At 42.2% G+C, this 14,186-nt stretch overlaps 1 protein-coding gene across 1 annotated transcript in view; it reads right to left on the bottom strand.

Annotated features, from left to right (window-relative positions):
• Positions 1-14,186, bottom strand: part of DLGAP2 (DLG associated protein 2) — a 1,782,978-nt gene that overhangs the window by 276,306 nt on the left and 1,492,486 nt on the right. The window contains exon 8 of the mRNA XM_078647907.1: positions 7,167-7,582. Within this exon, the coding sequence (XP_078504033.1) occupies positions 7,167-7,582 (416 nt within the window). The remainder of the gene's footprint in view (positions 1-7,166; positions 7,583-14,186) is intronic.

Raw genomic sequence — 14,186 nt, 5'->3', positions numbered from 1 at the left:
TTTTGAATTCAGGCAAGAGCCACTTCATGCGGAAATTATCATGAATGTTGTGGAGTGCTATGAATGAGATGCAGCTCCGCAGACTCTTACTTACATTCTAAGAAGGAAGAGGTGTGTGGGCTTGTACACTGAGACAATGTGCATTGGTTAATGCACTAAGGCCTGGGTTCCTGACACATTGCACTAAGGTATGCGGTTAAATCAATCCATCTGGGTCTGGCACGAGGGTACTCCCATAATGCTCTCACTATCATAGCAGTATTAGTGATAGACAGGAGTCATTTTAGGAATAATCAACATAGTTGAATTATTTGTATTTTTCACTAGTATTATAATGCTTATAACAATAATGTGTCTCACCTGCCTAATAATCACATTTCAAGTTTTACTTACATGGATTAGACCTTTTCAATAAACATTTCAAAATGTATTATTATTATATCTTCTCTTTGTGAAACCTTGGGCTTGCAAAAGTGACATACAAAAGGGTTAGATGTGTTTCTACAAATTCCTTGGGAATAAGAGTGGTAGTAATGTTTGAGGTTGTTGACAGCATCTTTAACTCTGGAGGTTCAAGAATTTAGATGCAATACTGGAAGCAAACCGGACCAATCTTTTTATGATGACATAGGATGACTAAGTCTCTGTATTATGAAGTTTAGTTGATCCAAACCACAGTCCTACTAAGTTCATAGGAACCGTTTAACACTTGGATTTTGATAATGAACTACTTTGTGGGATAGCTTGCAAATCAGCAAACAAGAACTGCTGCAAAATGGGGTTGGGTTGCCCCTGGGAAATTTTGACCCCACTGGTTATGAAAGACCGAGGAGCAACCCCCACCCAATGGTTGGTGCCAGGAATAAATGTGGTTTCCCAAGGCAACATCCTTAGAACCCTTTCTGTACCTACGGAAGTACAGAAGGACTGCCCCTGCTGAAGAGCTGGTCCTGCTCCAACTTGTACCCAGGACAAAGATGTAAACTCCAAGGGTCAGTGTGGCTACGGGGACACAGCTAGCTGGAAGATGCCTTTCCCTGATGTGGCCAGCTGACCAGTAGCACCTAGACCTGGACTGGAACCTGCTGTTGGCCTCTGCCTGAATCACTGACAGTTTCTAAGTGTCTCCACTGTAGTCCTGAGATCTGCAGACGTGTACTCCTCTCCTTGTTTGGGCGACAAAAGGAAGTTTGGAAAATTATAAAATCTTTTCCACTGGAGCTGCAATGGGCTCACCGGAAAAAGTACCCAGCCACCAGTCCCACGACATTGGATTGAATTTTAGATCTGTCCTGCTCAGAGATCCACACTACTCTGACAACAACTCTACATCCTATTCTGCTCTGGGACTTTGAATATTTTCAGGGAGAAATTTCCAAATTTCCAAACCACCAGTGGGACAAACCTCCTTTATGTGTCCACCCTTCAGTTCCAGAGAGGTGGCTACAGTTTCAAAAGCGGACCACAATGGGAGCATTTTCTTGTCAAAAAGGGACAATGTCCCTTTGTGCGTTGGGACTTAAAAGAAATTTCAATGGTTTTCTTCAAGAAAATGACATGGTTCCTTTCTGAAGTGGTCTTAGAAACTTTTTTTGACTTCCAGACTTTCAACAAGAACAATCCATTTGATGTGTCTGACCTGAGCTGCATCATGGTTAGCCTGAAATCACAACCTGGTCACAGCTTACTGCAACCATTGACCTACATAGGGCTCTTTATTTTTTCACATTTTGCACCTTATATCTTTGAAAATTCACATCTCTTGTTCCCTATTTTGGGTTGTTGTCATTTTTGATGTCATCTTGCTTAATAAAGGTTTCCCTATTTTTACAAATTGGAGTGGGATTGCTATTATGTTATGACTCTGACTTTTTAACTGTTTTGGTACTTTACTTACACATTTTCTAAGTTAAGCCTCTCTACTCTGTGTCATAGATATCAGGGTCTTAGCACAGGTTTAAATTACTGAAGCCTTTGACTGGACCTAAGAGATTAGTGACCCTATTATTTGTGTTGACCTTCCATCCACCTCAACTAATAATTACCAGTCTTACAACTACATGAGGCTGTTAAAAGAGTACACAACATAGAATACACAGATATTTTGTCACCACAGAACTATGGAAGAATGATATGGTTTGGGCCAGTGCAACACTAAATAGACAAATTCTAGCCTAAAGAAAAACAGCACTTTCCTCATTCTTTCAATGCTTACAAAGTAGCCACCACGTATGTACCTTTATCCATATATTGTACAAGTATTTGAGCTTTTTACCAGTTTTGTGTGTATCAGAAGTAGTCAACGTTTTGCATTGTATCTCACCAAGCGCATATTGGATCTTTTTAAATCTGCCTCCTCTCTATTATTTTGAGATTTGTCGAAGTTCATTATGTGTTTTATGCTTCTGTTGGAATTGATCTTAAAGTGTCGAATGCAGTTCGAAATGTAACATTAATTTTAGTGGTTAGAACTAGTGCTTTGTATACAAGGCACATGAAAAGCAAAAGAACACAGAAAAACAATTGTATATGTAGAGGTAAGATGCAAGTAGGGGTATGAAAATGATTAATTACATTAAAAGGGAGAGCATAATTATAATGGAGAAATAATGTAACCCAACACTGTTTTAGGTGGCGGTTAGTCACAATACATGATCTGTTGCTTCTTGAAATGCATTACATTACTTGCCTCATGCGTCTGTAAATGCCCATTTATCCGCAAGAAGTGGGGGACCTAAACATATCAGTTGAGTTCATCTATACTGTATAACCCTTCCCAGTCAGGGTTCCGCAGCAACCACAGCACCGAGACCACCCTCATCGCCGCCACCGATGACATCAGGACCCTGCTAGACAACGGGGAGACTGCAGCACTCATCCTCCTAGACCTCTCCGCCGCTTTCAACACCGTCTGCCACCACACACTACGCACACGCCTCCACGCCGCAGGGATCCGAGACAAGGCTCTAGAATGGACCATCTCCTTCCTCTCTGGCAGAACCCAGAGCGCCCGCCTCCCCCGTTCCGTTCCGAAGCCTCCGAGATCATCTGCGGCGTACCCCAAGAATCCTCCCTCAACCTGACACTGTTCAACATTTACATGGCCCCGCTTGCACACGGCGCCCTACAGCACGACCTCGTCATAATCTCCTACGCCAACGACACTCAACTGATACTCTCCCTCACCAAGGACCCCATCACCGCCAAAGACAACCTCCATGAAGGAATGAAGGCCGCCGCCGACTGGATGAAGATCAGCCGTCAGAAGCTGAACTCGGACAAGATGGAGGTCCTCATCCTCAGCTCCAACCCGTCAGCCTGGGACAAATCCTGGTGGCCAACAGCACTGGGGGCAGCCATGACCACCACCGACCACGCACACAACCTGGAAATCATCCTCGACTCAACGCTCTCAATGACCAAGCAAGTCAATGCCGTCTCCTCCTACTGCTTACCCTCTGCATGCTCTGCAAGATCTACAGATGAATCCCGACAGATACAAGAAAGACAGTCACCCAGGCGCTCGACAGCAGCAGACTCGACTAAGGAAACGCCCTCTACGCGGGAGCCCCGACAAAGCTCTTCAATCGACTTCAAGGGACTGTTGCAAATCCAAAGTTCAGGCTGACCATGAAGGAGGGCAGGCTGGCTTCAGGACCCACGCAGGGCCGCTGAAAAAGTACCTAGGATGGAGCAAAGGAGCCACATAGTCGGGTCCTGCCTCATCGAGCTTCACTGAGAGTAAGGCATTGCATCGTCGTCGTGCCATGCAGTGTCATTGTCGGGCTGCTCAGGCTGTAGAACGGCTGTCATCAAACAGCCTCGGCACCGGTGCCCAAGGTCGATGCATCCATTCTGACCAGCACAATGATGATGCGTTGATTTTGTAGGAAAAAGCTGCAGAACCCACATCTGAGGCACAGAACTTGGAGAGGGCACCTAGGACAAAGTAGGACTCACAGAAGGCAGAGTCCAGCAGCACCAGCAGGATTGCAGGAAGCCTTTTGAGTCTCTGAGACTTCAGAAAACAGGAGGCAAGTCAGCAAGCCCTTGGAGTTGTCTTAGAGGGAAGGCAGAGCCCAGCTGTCCTTCAGCAGAGTCAGGGAGCACCAGGCCTCAGGACAACATGCAGAAAAGCATTCCTTCCAGAAAAGCAGTCCACAGCAGTCCTTTTGACAGAGGTTCAGTTCAAGATCCAGAAGGGTCTCATTTTAGGAGGGTCAGAGACCCAGCACTTATACCCAAAAGTGCCTTTGAAGTTGGGGTGACTTCAAAGCAACTCTCTGAAGTGCACACGGATCCCTTTCAATCCAATACTGTCAGGCAGGTTATCTGTGGGAGATACATCAGGGCTTTGTGTGTAAACAGGGCACTACCTATTGAAGCGTAAGTGTTAGCCCCTTCCATTCCTCCCTGCCATGGAAGACCCATCGAAATGCAGATGAGTTCTCAGCATGCCAGCATGCAGATGAGCCTCACCTTACTGTGTGTGAGGCTGTCTAGAGGGAATGCATTAATTTTAGCTGTCACCCAATGCAGATGTGTAATGCACAAAGAGCAGTAAGTGAAGAAAATTGTCCACTTTCTAAAAGTGGCATTTCTAAAACAGTAATGTTAAATCCAACTTCACCAGTAAGGAGGATTTCTCATTACCGCTTCAAAGATATGAAACATGAAAAAACTACTCCTCTTTGATCAGGAATTGCAGCTTAAAGGTGTATTAAGGAATTCCCAATGCTAGCCTATGAGAGGAGTATGCCTCACAGTAATTAAAAATGAAACAATTTGTCAGTATCAGGACATGCAAAACACAAAAGTACATGTCCTTCCTTTTAGCACCCTACCCTTAGGGTTACTTAGGGCCTACCTTAAGGGTGATTTATATGTAATTAAAGGGGAGTTTAAGGCTAGGCAAGTGCTTTTAAATGCCAAGTCGAGGTGGCAGTAAACTGCACACACAGGCACTGCAGTGACAAGCCTGAGACAGGGTTAAAAGGCTACTTCTTTTTGTGGCACAATCAGTGCTGCAGCTCACTAGCAGCATTTGAAGTACAGGCCCTGGGTATATGGTATACCACTTTACAAGAGACGTATCAGTACAACAAATATGCCAATCAGATTAATACAAATGTCATCATGGGAGAAGCACATGCTCTTTAGCACTGCTTAGCAGTGATAAACTGCTTAGAGTCCTATGTCCAACAAAAAACCCTGTAAAAATGAGAGGTAAAGGGCAAAAAGTCTAGGGAAAGACCACCCTAACACAGACAGTTCTAACAAGGAGTTTTCTCTTTTGTGACTGTAGTGACAATATGAACATAGCAAGTGAGCAATGCACATGTAGATGTTTTCACGTTTCTAACAAAGGCAAGTTCTTTGATGTTTATTTCCCTGAAATGTGTCAAGCAGAGGCTTGTCTCATTGTTAGCCAGTTTGCCATGCTTCTTTTATATATTTAAACCATGGTATATAGCGCATTCATGTTAGGTAAAAAAATACTGTCTCTATGGAAACGTACAGAAACATACATCGACAGCAGGCAAACTTGCAGGCCATCTGGTCTGCACATCCAGTTTGACAGACCGATAATATCCATACTAACGTGAAGCGTTTTTTCCCAAAACACAATTTTTTTAGTTTTCCAGATCTTTAGGCATGCAATCGTTTGAGAGAGTGCTCTTTTTGCAAGAAAAATAAAATATTCTAATTTCTAGCACTTACTAAAGGAAGTATGTGTTCATCTAAATTCTATTTGGACCCCCCTGCTACGAGACAATGACTTTGTGAATCTATTACAACAGATTCTGTGTGTAAAAGAATGTGCAGTCCTTATAACTCCATCAAGAATATCTCTGATTTTAGTCAGGCAAACAGTAAAATAGCTAAATCCGTATATTAATGTGTTAGTCCACATCTATCACCTGGTCAGTCAGATAAATCCATAATAAGACAAAATAAACATGGTGCGCCAATGACACCAATGGCAGCCAGTGGCGTAACAAAACTTGAGGGGGCCTCCCTGCAAAGTGCAAGGAGTGGCCCCCTTCTGGACATACTCAGGAGCTTGCAGGCCAGAATACTGTACTGAGGGGGCCTCGTAGAGCTTGGGACTCCCCCGCACTGTGGGGCCTTTGTTACGCCACTGATGGCAGCGTTCATTCAACCTGAGACCAGAGTCGAGAAACAAGAAAAAAGTGCAACATACCAAAAAGAAATGAAGGTTTCGATTAAATAAACAATGGTTTGAAATATATCTAAGAACAAAAATACATGACTCAATTTCTGTAGCTGATGGCATTGGTTGCAGGATTGCCACATGGTAGATGCACAAGAAGTTACATGTGCAGGGAGCATAAAGCACAGGGACTCTCCCAGAGAGTGACTTTGGGTCTAAAAAAACCTGACACAAAACACTTTAATTAGAGAAGAGCTGAAACAATTATGACGACATTTTCCAATTACAATGAGACTGAGAAACAAAAAAACAGGATTACATTGTGCAAAAACTGCAGTACTAAAACACTGATTTAGGTTGTTTGGTAGGCACAAGATCACTATATTACCATACTACCAAAGCTCATAGCAAGCATGGATTAGTTGAATTAAGGTAGGACTTGAGTTCTACCTCCAGAGCACGCTGCAGCATATAGCCCATGATATAATTTTAATTTGTACAGATAAGGTGTAGTGTTTCTACTAAAACCCGATTCAGGAAAAACCTTCATCTTACACACATCTACCCCATGGACGATCTTCATCTAGTATATCGGATAAGTTCACAATCAAAGTCATCATCCTGCCCATGAGCACCCAAAGCGTCAAGAGGCCAAGGAAATGGCATATGCTACCCTGTGCAAAAAAATGATACAGACTTCTTTATGATACAGAGAGTGAGGAGATTAGACTTTTAGTCCTTGAGTTGTCCAAATCATCTATGCAAGGGAATCCTACCTTGCAGCTGACATTATTCTCACTCCCTCAAACCCTCTTAGAAAGCCTGAAAAATCCAACAATATGACAAGTTCATAAACTACTATCTCAAGTCATAAAAACATTCAGGTATTTATATTTATTTCAACCATATTATTTTAGTTCTATTAATTGAACGTTTCACTGACACACTTTGACAATTGTTTCAAAAGAACAATAATGTATTCATACTGTACCTTCTTCAGATAGGTCATTTTCTTCTGCCTCTCGCTCCATATCTTTACACCATCCTTCTAACCGCTTTGTTTCGGCATGCAGTAATTTCATAAACCAAGTCCCATCTTGCCGGCAAGGTGATATTCTGCCTGTTTCCACAGTCTCCTGCGTTTGTTCCAACCATGGATCCGGTGGAGGCAGATTGGATGTATCAACTGGAGACCTATAGTCTTCTCTGTAACTAAAGAGTCCCTGTGTTCTTACAGTTCTTACTGCACCATACTGAGTGGGTGTGTTTGGCTCAGAGTGCCGCTGGAATGATGAACCAAACTGAAGCCCCTTGTCCTCCATAGTGATGTGTCCAGGGAATCCCTCAAGTTCAAGATCAGCCTGAACTGCTGCCGTCACGCTGTTCGACCGCTTAAACCTCCCATGTCTGAATGATAATAAAAAACAACATTATTAACATGTTACTCCATATTATGCCATCACTTTGCTTTTTATTCTCTTAGACTTGTGTAGTGAAAAATAATTCTCATTTCAAAAGCAAGTGGAATTTAAAATATGTGGCTTACTGGTTGTTGCAAGTGTTCTGGATTGAGAATTAACTGATTTAATTTGTTATGTCCACCATTTTCACTCTATGTGATCCTGGGCAAACCATTGAAATGTTCACTTCCTCTGTTTCTTAAAGGGCAAATTGAGTACATGCAGAAGATATTTGTAAATTATATTTGGTCCCTTCTAGCTACCATATTTAAAGGGAATCCATTTGAACAGGGAAAAATTGTCTATGAAGACAAGAGTGTTTTTGACAGTATGAGAGTATAAACTGTGGATTCTAAGACAGCCCATGTAGTCTGTATTGGAAATGTGACTTGAGTCCCTGAAGACTGCTTTGGTATTAGATCTACATTGCTTCACGCGGCTGCCTTAGGCTTGAAAAAGCCACACAATTACACTTTATTAAGGGGCAAACATGTCTTGGTTAAAAAATCATCATACAATATGCAACCTCTACTAGAAGATTCACCAACTTATGCTCTGAAAATATGGATAACATAACCATATAAAGAGAAAAGAAACAAGATCAACATTTAATAACGTTGCCTTATTTATATTAAGTATGGGCGAATTTTGCGGATTCGCGGTCAGCGAATTCACGCGAAATGGCAAAAAAATCCGCGAGTTAACAGATTTTCCCGCGAACTCGTGGATTTTTTTGCCATTTGCACAAATATGTGACCACATGTGTCTGTAACTTTGCCGAAAGGCGCAGAGGTCCCTCGAGTGAGCTGTCCATCATAGTGAGGAAAGGGCACGAAGACGTTGCATACCCTAGTGGGTGTGGGGCGGGGCCAAAGGGGTGGGGCTTCTTGCGAGTTCACATGCCTCCTGTTTATAAAGGGTCAGAGACCGATCAGAGCAGCAGATGAGAAGAAAGCAGCCTCCTGGTCACAGGAAGTACAGGGGGATTGCACTCGAGAAACTCGTGGATGCAAAGACCTCCATCAAGGATTCCATCTAATTGTAGGCGGTAGATATGGGGAGGAAGCCCACCTGCCTAGCCTAGACCGTGCTCACTAGTTGTTTGGGCTGATTATAATGCGTGACTGAATTTGAGCTTCAACTCGGGCACCTGCTTTATATCTGTAAGTGCTTCCTGTTGAGGTTTCATTTTTGCGACAGGAGCATCGTGCCAGAATGAATCCTGCCTGCATCTTTATCCACGAAGATGCCACCGTGTTGTGCCATATCTCTACTCATCTGGAGTACTTTCTACTGGCTAATCAGTAAGTGCTACCTCATTGAGTAAATGTATTGCTATACTAAAGCTGCGTAAAGGGCCAGAAGAGATGTCTCCAGTGACCACGTGTGTCTGTTATTTTGCCACTGCGCCGAAAGGCGCCGTGGTCCCTCGAATGAGCTGTCCATCATAGTGAGGAAAGGGCGGGAAGACGTTGCATACCATAGTGTGTGTGTGGTGGGGCCAAACGTGTGGGGCTTCTATGCAAGTTCACTTGCTTCTTGTTTATAAAGGGTCAGAGACCAATCAGAGCAGCAGATGAGAAGAAAGCAGCCTCTTGGTCACAGGAAGTACACGGGGATTGAGCTCGAGAAACTCGTGGATGCAAAGACCTCCATCAAGGATTCTATCTAATTGTAGGCTGTAGATATGGGGAGGAAGCATTCCTGCCTAGCCTAGACCATGCTCACTAGTTGTTTGGGCTGATTATAATGCATGACTGAATTTGAGCTTCAACTTGGGCATGCATGACTTAGTTGTAACTATTCTCTGACACTGCCTCGGGCACCCGGCTGTTTAGGGTCAGGACAGGGTCAGAGAATAGTTGCAAGTAAGCAACTTCAACTCTGGCAGCTTGCCGGCGCCATTTGTAACTATTCTCTGACCCTGCCTCGGGCACCCGGCTGTTTAGGGTCAGGACAGGGTCAGAGAATAGTTGCAACAAGTAAGCAACTTAAGTGCTTCCTGTGGAGGTTTAATTTTGGTGACAGGAGCATCCTGCCAGAATGTAAATCCGCCAGCGAGAGGATTTGCGGATTTTTCGGCAATTTTGCGAGATTCGCGGATAGCGAAATTGCCGAAAATCCACAAATTCCATGAGCGGAACGGATTTGCCGCCCATATTTATGTATGCACGATTGGGTCTTGGCTACAATTAATATGTATAATTTAAATACTTCCTTGTATTAGTACGAAACTTTTACGCACAACTTTTAGCTGTGTACAAGTGTGAACTTTATTCAAGTGTCTAAACATTACAGGATAGTGGGTTCAACAATGTGATCAAATACATTTTGTGGTCAACATCTTATAAAAGAATGTCTAAGTTGGCTGATTTTTTGTTAAGCCGAGTGAACAAAATCCAGTCACACAGCATACCCATCTCACATCAAGACTGTGTTCTCCCCCCCCCCAAAAGCAAGAAACTCTGAATCTCTAAACTAAGCATGGGCAACCCTAAATCTATTTTATTTACAATTATGTATATAACCTTTATAGGCGAGTGAATTTAGAGAGGTTAGGAAATGTTGTAATACTTTGAGTCCACTGTATGAAAGGGATGCCTTTAGGTATGGCAAATAAAAATGTACATGGTTGTAGTTGATGCCGCAGTATATTGAATATTTGCAATGCTTTCAGAGAGATTAACAGACATTTGTTGAGGTTGGATGTTGCCACCTGAATCTGTTCAGGAGTTTTAGTATGCTTTTATTTTATGTGTGTGCTGGGCTGTTTTTTTTTTTTTGTAATTTCTTGTGGTAAGATTTTATTGAAAATGTTTCCTTCTTTTGATATCTGCATATTATATAAGTTTAGATACAAACATCGGGAACAATGGTCAGCTGGTGTATGTATGGGTAAATAACTTGAATATTATTTTTGCAAATTCTATCTGCAGGTGTGTCCTAAATGTTCCATCTCCATTTTTCGTCGGGCTGCAAACAGCTATGGCTGGCTGATACACTTCAAGCCATCAATTATTTACAAATTTACAGTAAGGTATCGAACTAGAGAGTGACTTTTTGGGTTACCCTTGATTGTCTTTTTATGTGTCCCATAACTAGGATTGGCTGTGCATTAAGAGCATGAAAATTCATGGATTGTAACATTGCCACATTTCTTTTTCCATAAGGATTTGGTAAGGGGGCCAAAGTAGTCCTCTTAGATGGTATTCTACTAGAATATCATATTTTAAATAAGCTATGATAAAACAATTGCAGCCAAACCAAATGTCATGAAAGTATGTTTTTGTAGCTGTGCATATACATACTGTTCTTAACACCACATATGTGTACCTTGACAATACATATATAATCAAAGTACCTGAATGTGCAGTTTAGTATAGTAAACCTATTCTTACCTAAATGTGGAGTTTAGTACAGTAAACCTATACTTACCTAAATGTGGAGTTTAGTACTGTAAATCTATACTTACCTCTGAAGTCAATGTTTTAGCTACAATATTTTGAAGCATTTTGTAGCGTAACATTTTTCTGCACGATATTCTGGCATACAACTTTGTATGTCTGGAGTCAGAGTGTGCTCTTTGAAGTATTTACTTTGCTGACACTGTGACATTGTACTTGCTGGGTTAGGGCTTTCATGTTTAGCAATCCATTGTTGTTTAAATGCATTAGTCAGTAGTGTTATTTTCTAATCACCCTTGTGTCTTGGTTGTTTAACTTAGAGGTTGTTAAAACATCATGGATTTCAGATTTGTTCATCACAAAGGCATAAATGCTTCCTTAAAAAATGCTATGAAAATACTGGCATTTCACCAATAATATCAACTATGTAATTTTTTACTGTACATGCGTTTTTACTACTTACAATGCAAATGTCATCACCTGGCTAAATTCTATAACACTTTTCTGTGAGAGCATATAGTTTGTTTTTGAAAGGCTACCTTTTGCCAGCTATCATTTTTGTAGCCCAAGATGGTGCTTCATTGTGGGATTTTCTTTTTAGCACAGCAGGGGCAGCACAAAGTAAGTCACCCATGTGTAGCCAAACCCTTATATTTACAAAAAACAGTCTTATTGTCTTTGCTAATGCCTGTTTGTTTCTACCTGTTTAATTTTTCTGCAAATACGCTGAGCATTTTGGCAAAGCCTTTATTTGGTTTTCCCACCTTCCTTCGTCTTTACGTGTTTTTGTTGTTGATGTTTATTGAGCTCTTAAACTTTGGTGTATATATCTTTAATAGAGACTACATCACTTTTATGTGTTTGACATATCTTTAAACGTAACAAAAGGGAGGCTGTGTAGTCGACAAGTGTGCTTTTAAGGTTTTAAAACAGAACTTCACATTCCAGGTACTTTTTAGTCTTACCCTCATTTAGGACATCACAATATTTCAATCCTCGTATATGGACACTAATCAAAGTGGTGCACAAAAAAAGAGTTGTAAGAATCAGACAATCAATGTCTGGAAATAGAAGTTCCTCTTCTTTTAGAAAGCATTATATATTGGTATTCCCTACCATGCAAAGTGTTTATTATGCGAGTGATGTTTCAGAAGGACCCCAATTATCTCCTACCCAGTTTACAGAGGCGTCACGCTTTTCCTACAACTGTGTTATGGAATAGATTTTCTTTTCAGCTGGCATTATTTCCTAACAAGAAATAGCTCTATCTTAAGAATGTATGTTCCATTATTTTCGGGAAACGGCCATTACAATGAAGCCTTTACAACGAAATCGTTAACCACGCATGCAGTACAACGCATGCGTGGTTAACACGAAAGCCTTTACCACGCATACCTTTACTACGAGGTTTGTAGTAAAGGTATATGTGGTAAAGGTAAAAAGAAAAAAAGGGGGGTTTGGGGGGGTCTCCCCCCCAAAAGAGAAACTCACCTGAAGTCACGTCGGGTAGTAGCGTCGTTTAAGAGAAAACGGAAAATAAACTTCCGCTTTTTCTTAACGACGTATGACGTCACCACGCTAGTAATTGTAGTAAATGTAATGCGTGGTAAACGAATTCCGTTGTAACGCATGCGTGGTAAAGGCATGCGTTGCAACGGAATTCGTTGTAACGTCATATATTCATTATTTTCAAGGTATCTGCTTTCCTATAATCATTGAAAGTGGATGAATGTTGGAGATTTTTTCCTTGTCGCAATTGCTTAAAATGCATAAAATAAAGTACAGATTTTCAAATGAAAATCCATGTGTGGAAATCTCTGTAACCTATAGGTGGCAAACATAATATTAGCAATAGTTATAGGTAAAATCGAAACACTTTGGAACTTTGTGCACTCCTTTTAAGCCCAAGAGTGGATGCATACAAGTAAGCTGTGTAGAGTCATCTTCCTTGTGCCAAAATTCTGTCTAGAAGCATCTCTCCTGCATGATGAATTGCAAAAGCACATTGATTAGAGGATAACGGAAGAATCACAATTGGCTGTGGATTAAATTAGCTTCAGGACGTACCTCCCTTTTTCATGAGCAAGAAACCACAGAATTACGATAAGATCCTAGTATCATCAAAATGTATCTACTTTTTAATTTAACTGCTTCTTTGTGAGTGGTCTGTCTTTTTATATGGTTTTGTTGTCCCCCTTTTCTGAATCATTTTGTCCACCATAAGCGTGGAAGGGTATACTCAGACATGAGTCCCTTGCTCACTGCTCCATCAGGATTCAAGCAAGCCGGGCCGACGACGCCTGGAATGGCAGAAACCGGTCCCCGGAAGCTTGTCTCCTTTCTGGTGAAGAATTGGCTTGGTAGTTTGGTCTGCCCTGTTCCCATGATGCACTGGGCCAGGGACAGACTAATTTGCATATAGCCAGGTTCTGAGCTGGGATGGGGCAGTGAGCTAAATAACGGTGATGGATCAAGCCCTGATCTTTGGACTGGGTAAGAGTGGTCTGCTTAATTCAGACACTCTGTTCATCACCACCCCCTTTTCTGAATCATTTTGTCCACCATAAGCGTGGAAGGGTATACTCAGACATGAGTCCCTTGCTCACTGCTCCATCAGGATTCAAGCAAGCCGGGCCGACGACGCCTGGAATGGCAGAAACCGGTCCCCGGAAGCTTGCCTCCTTTCTGGTGAAGAATTGGCTTGGTAGTTTGGTCTGCCCTGTTCCCATGATGCACTGGGCCAGGGACAGACTAATTTGCATATAGCCAGGTTCTGAGCTGGGATGGGGCAGTGAGCTAAATAACGGTGATGGATCAAGCCCTGATCTTTGGACTGGGTAAGAGTGGTCTGCTTAATTCAGACACTCTGTTCATCACCACCCCCTTTTCTGAATCATTTTGTCCACCATAAGCGTGGAAGGGTATACTCAGACATGAGTCCCTTGCTCACTGCTCCATCAGGATTCAAGCAAGCCGGGCCGACGACGCCTGGAACGGCAGAAACCGGTCCCCGAAAGCTTGTCTCCTTTCTGGTGAAGAATTGGCTTGGTAGTTTGGTCTGCCCTGTTCCCATGATGCACTGGGCCAGGGACAGACTAATTTGCATATAGCCAGGTTCTGAGCTGGGATGGGGCAGTGAGCTAAATA

This window comes from Lissotriton helveticus, chromosome 6 (assembly GCF_964261635.1).
Source record: "Lissotriton helveticus chromosome 6, aLisHel1.1, whole genome shotgun sequence".
NCBI classification, from domain to species: Eukaryota; Metazoa; Chordata; class Amphibia; order Caudata; family Salamandridae; genus Lissotriton; species Lissotriton helveticus.
This window is presented reverse-complemented; position numbering and strand designations above follow the sequence as displayed.